This window comes from Vicia villosa, linkage group LG1, assembly GCF_029867415.1.
Source record: "Vicia villosa cultivar HV-30 ecotype Madison, WI linkage group LG1, Vvil1.0, whole genome shotgun sequence".
In the NCBI taxonomy this organism is placed as follows: Eukaryota; Viridiplantae; Streptophyta; class Magnoliopsida; order Fabales; family Fabaceae; genus Vicia; species Vicia villosa.
This window is the reverse complement of record NC_081180.1, coordinates 76586563-76591932: the sequence shown is the minus strand read 5'-3', so window position 1 is coordinate 76591932 and position 5370 is coordinate 76586563. Positions and strand designations below refer to the sequence as shown.

Below are 5370 nucleotides of genomic sequence, written 5' to 3'. Positions count from 1 at the left end.
CATAGACACATCTTCGAATTTCACATTCTGAGCTAGATCTTCTCACAAATTTTCCACAGAAGGCATTCTTTCCAACAAGATCGTTCGATTATCCATCAAGCGTTGAATGCCAGTCTTCAACATTACGCCACCATTTGATTGAGACGAGCAGTAGTAACAGTCTTCAACACAACCCGGAAATAAACCGGCTTGCAACAACTTCTTCTTGATAACAGGGAGAGGAGTAGTCAGGCTCATTACGTCAGTAACATAAGAATCATGGTCAACAGCATTGACTGTTTTGTCATGCTTTGGCATAGGAGCAGTGATAACATTGGGAGTTTCTGGAGGATCAAACTCAAATTCTCCAGCATCTATCATGTCTTGAATCTTATTTTTTAGAGTCCAACAAATGTTTGTTTCATGTCCCGGGCTATCAGAATGGTACGCACACTTCGCATTGGGGTTATAACCAGGAGGAGTAGTATTAGTGGTCCTCGGAGGGTCCCTCACAGTGATCAAACTCGCCTTTAATAGGTATTGTAATGCTTGGGATGGTGGCATGTTGATTTTGGTGAAATTCCTTCTGGGTGCATCTTGTCTACGCTGATATCCCTGCTGTTGATTTGGTCGAGGTGTTGGTGTAGAGATTAGGACGGCTCCAACAGATTGGCTATTATCATTTTTGTTGCAAACCTTCTGGCCGTGCACAGCATTAGCTTCAGTTCTTCCACTATAGGGCTTTTTTGTAACACCAGAAGAAGTTGCCATCTTAATTTTCCCACTTCGAATGCCACTTTCGACACGTTCTCCAGTCAATATCAAGTCAGTAAAACCAGCTGATGAGCTTCCTAGCAAATAATTATAAAATGGACCAGCCAAAGTACCCATGAACATATCTACTAGCTCTCTTTCAGCTAGAGGAGGTTGAACTCTGCCAGCCAAATCCCTCCACTTCTGCGCATACTCCTTAAAACTTTCTCTCGGACCCATGGACATACTCTACAGTTATGTACGAGTCGGTGCGAGAACGGCATTATATTGGTATTGCTTATAGAAAGCAACAGCCAAGTCTTCCCATGTACGGATATTGGTACCCTCCAGCTGATAGTACCATTCGAGTTGAGTTCCAGACAAACTCTCTTGGAACAAATGAATCCACAGCTTCTTGTCAGCGGTGTGAGGTTGGATCTTCCTCACATATGATTTTAGGCGCAGCTTGAGACAAGAGACTCCATCGTACTTCGCAAAGGTCGAAGTCTTGAACTTTGGGGGATCACGACCCCTGAGATGAGCCATAGTTCCTCAAAGTCTAACCCTGGTACCTTTTGGATTTCCACAACCTTCATTCGTTCCTCCAACTGTCTGTACTTATCCTCCGGATACTCCTCCTCATAGTAGTATTCTTCCTCCTCTTCGTCTTGCTTGACAGAATCATTGTTGCTCTTTTGATCAGCTTTACCACTAGCATCGTCATCTTGTTCAGTCTCCTCTTCGGCTTCTTTGACCTTTTTGAGTGGCCCTCTGAATCTTCTTCCCATGTTGAAAACACCCACGGGCTTCTTGGTCTTCTTTTCCTTCTTAGTAAGGAGTGTCTTCATCTCTTCTTGTCCCTTGGACAAATTCAGGATCAGGGCTTGGAATTCAGCGTTCTGTGTTTGCAGATCCTTGACTGATTGCTCGAGATGATTCATTTTCTTAGCTGAAATAAACAGCGAGAAGATGAGTAACCTGTCATAGTAACCTGTTATGCAATGTTTATGAATGAATGCGTGATTATGCAATGTTTTCAAGGAGTTAAAGGATTTTAACGCATAGGAAAAAAAGAGAAAAAACTTGACATAAAAAGGATCAACTTGCAAAACCAATACAACCATAATTCATTAGTTACATCAAAGTTTAACAACTTTGAAAAAGTAAATAGACAACTAAATTTCGGGGTCTTTGTCTTCTTGACGGCGCTTCCTCTTTAGAACTCTGACTTCTTCTTTGTGGGCCTTGATTATTTCTTCTCGTTGCTGCACAAGTATGGAAATCTCTTGCTCCCATGAGTTAATCTGATATGGGGAGACGAAATCTTCAACCTTCCACTTGCGGGAAAAGTAGTCAAGCAAAACCTCTTTCTCTTTAGCATCCGCTATCAATGCCTCTTTTTCAGCCTCAACTTTTTGCAAGTGTCTCTTGTAGTCATCTCTTTCTCTCTTCAATTGGTTGACGATTGCGGTAAGGTCTTCATTCGGAGAAGGAACATACGGTTCAAACACAATAGGAACAACAGGGGGAGTGATCCTTGGGACCCCAGGTGTATCATATGGGTATGGTATCCCAAATTCAACAACTCAGTCGTAAATCCATCTGAAATAAAGATCTGAAGGGATGTAATTCCTATTTCCCAACTCTCTTATACCGACTTTCTTTACCTTATACCAAGCTCTAATGAAAAGTCTTTTCTTTCCAGCTGTATCTGAATCATAGTCGAAAATTTCTGCGCTAAGATATATGGAGCGTGGCTTATCTTTCAAAGCGAAACCATACTGATGTCGAGCAAGGATAGGGTTATAAGAGATTCCCTCTCGGGTACCAAGAAGAGGTACATTAGGGAATTCTCCGCAACGATCAAACAATTGGACTCCCTCAAACTCTTTTTGATTCCAACTGATGTCGTCGTAAGAAAGCTTCATAATTCTCTGAACCCAAGTCAAACCATCTTCGTTCTTTATTGTGGAATGGTATAAGTGCGAAATAAACCACTTATGCAATAAAGGTGCGCATCCAAGATTACAACCTTTTCCTTTAGATGATCGATAATGGATGGAATGCAACAAGTCACCCAATAGGGTAGGAACGGGGTTATTACTGAGGAAGATCTTAATAGCAATCATATCAACGATTTTGTCGTAACGAGGGAATAAGACTTGCCCGTAAATCAGAAGAGCGAGGACCTTTTCAAGAGCATCCATACTTGTAGCCTTAATCAGGATTTCAGCTTGACTATACAAGAAGTCAATAGGTAAACCAAAATATTTTCCTTTGTTCAACCAAACTTTTTTTATTTCTGACCGAGGTAAATGCAATGCAGCAACAACATCCTCTAACTTAGGAATCTCTTCTTCGCCAGTGTAGGGAATCTGATCAAGTACTGGTAATCCTAGTATGGATTCAAATTCCTCTAATATGGGAACCAACTGAAAGTCTCTATAAGTAAAGCAATGAAGGAGAGGATTATAGAACCTGATCATGGTGTTGAGGAGGGCTTCATCCACTTTGGTTCGTACCAGGCTGATTAGTTTGTTGAGAGGCCCAGAAAGCTCAAGAGTACCAGAAACATTATCACAAAGAATCTTTAAGGATGTAGGCACTTCCTTGAAACTGGGGCAGAATGGTTTACGAACTTTGATTTCCATGACCTGCAAAACAAATTATGGTTAACAATCTTTTAACTCCTTGAAATGGGTTAGCCATGATATGTATGAATGATGCATGTATGCATGAGGCACAAACACAAACAAGTCCACACAAATCACACAATTTCCTTAGGCTTGGCTTGCATGGAGTTTAACTAGGTAACTACCCTTCCCCAAAGGTACTTCTAAGGATAAGGATGATATCGACAACGAGTTATACCAGTGACCCAGAATTGTTAGCCCCTTCTAAAGCACCCTCAAACATGGTACATGCATACCACGCAATGATACTTTAGGAAGAAACCTATCTGAGCTATAGTATCGGGTCGCGACCATAACTTGGCATGCACCAAGAATAGCCCTCCCACTATGTTCCTAAAAGTTAAGATGGGTTAAAGGTGACTAAAGGTCCTTGAGGTCCGACGCACCCAAAGATACATGCGTAAACCTCTCTCATGCAAAAGAGGTAAGCAATAACCAGTGGAGGCCTAACTCAAGTGCGAACTTCATATTGACCAATCCCAAGCATGCACAAGGGAGGTCTCCATGACTGCGCCGCTCCTATCTTAAGGTGCACTCGAATCCGGGTATAGGATTCATCTTCCAAAAAAAACCCAAGCAACCTGGAAAAGTAAAACAATTAAAACAAACAAATTGGTGATCTAAGCCCTAAGGTAAACCCCTCTTTTTTATTTTATCCCCAGCAGAGTCGCCAGTTCTGTAACTCGGTGAACTGACTTTTATTTTTTAAAAGCAACCAATGTTGCAGTGAGCAAGAGTCGCCACCGAATTTTATTTTGTCCAATTTTAGGAAAGGTAAAAATTACAGAAAAAGACCTTTTAAAAAGAAAACGGGCTCGGGGGGTAGGTTATGAAAAGGGAAGGTGTAAGCACCCTTTTCATGCGTAGTTATCTACGGGCTCTTAGTTTGCTTAGCTTATGTTTGTTTTTGTTTGTTTGAAAAGATTTTTTTTTTTGAATAAAAGGACTTTAGCTTAAAAGCGTAGCCTTTGTTTTTGAAAGGAGTGTGAAAATAGTTTTATATTTGAGCAAGCAATCTAAGAGTACTACCCTAATAGTTGGTCTTTTTCTATACTTTTTAAAGTTCCTAGGATTATCCATACTATATAGAAGTAGGAAATCCTTGTTTATATTGAACGTACGGGTCATCGAATGGGTCATCGTATGGTCGTTGAAGGCAACAAGCAGAGGTACCCTTAGCAATTTCGAAGGGACGCTCGTCACGTTTTCGTAGGCAACAATCGAGGGTGATCGAGGGACTTAGTGACGATTTTATATCGAGGGGCCTTTGCTAATGGGTACCTCTACATTTCGAGGGACACGACCTTATAATTGAAGGCAACCAATAGGGGCATACCCTAGGGGTAAGTGATTGCAAGTATGTTGGATTCGATTATAATTTATCTTGTATTTTTATATGATCTATCGTTCAATTCGAGCTTGCCATACATGTCCTAGTTTAAGCATACATCTAGACAGTATAATAATTAAAATACAGGAATTTAAAGGTGCAGAAACGTAAAGAGGTTCACTATAATATTTACATTTGACCTATATACATTCTAATACCCAAATAAAAGCAATAAAATAAACAAAACACGCGCCATACAAGAGATTTCGAGATGAGAGAAGAAATCGGGAGAAAGTTGAGATTTGATGGTTAATTAAATGAAAAATTAATTTTAATTGAAATTGATTCTAAATTAACTTAAATTTATTATAAATGTCTAATTAGCTAAAACCTAAAACAATTAAATTATTTACTAAACTAAATTATACTAATTAAATAACCTAATTTTATTAATTAATTAATGACTAAATAAATTAAATCTTAAATTAAATTAATATTGAAACTAATAAAAAATAAAAACCTAGAAATTAATAAGAACTAAATGATTAAATTAATTGATTCAAATTCTAAAGTCTAAAAATAAAAGGGTTAATTTTTAGTTGGTTTTTATTTATT

General features: G+C 39.1%; 1 protein-coding gene across 1 annotated transcript; it reads right to left on the bottom strand.

Moving 5' to 3' along the window:
- Window positions 1-1907: 1907 nt before the first annotated feature.
- On the bottom strand, window positions 1908-3383 carry LOC131646329 (uncharacterized). Its single transcript, XM_058916397.1, has 2 exons — window positions 2387-3383; window positions 1908-2209 (listed from the first exon to the last, which is right to left on the bottom strand). Exons 1-2 carry the CDS (start codon window positions 3381-3383, stop codon window positions 1908-1910), a joined length of 1299 nt encoding a protein of 432 aa, XP_058772380.1.
- Window positions 3384-5370: the final 1987 nt, after the last annotated feature.

Coding starts and splice junctions, on each gene's coding strand:
- LOC131646329 (XM_058916397.1), bottom strand. CDS start 3,383: ATGGAAATCAAAGTTCGTAAACCATTCTGCCCCAGTTTCAAGGAAGTG. Junction 2,210..2,386: donor GTATAAGGTAAAGAAAGTCG/GTATAAGAGAGT, acceptor CTCCGAATGAAG/ACCTTACCGCAATCGTCAAC.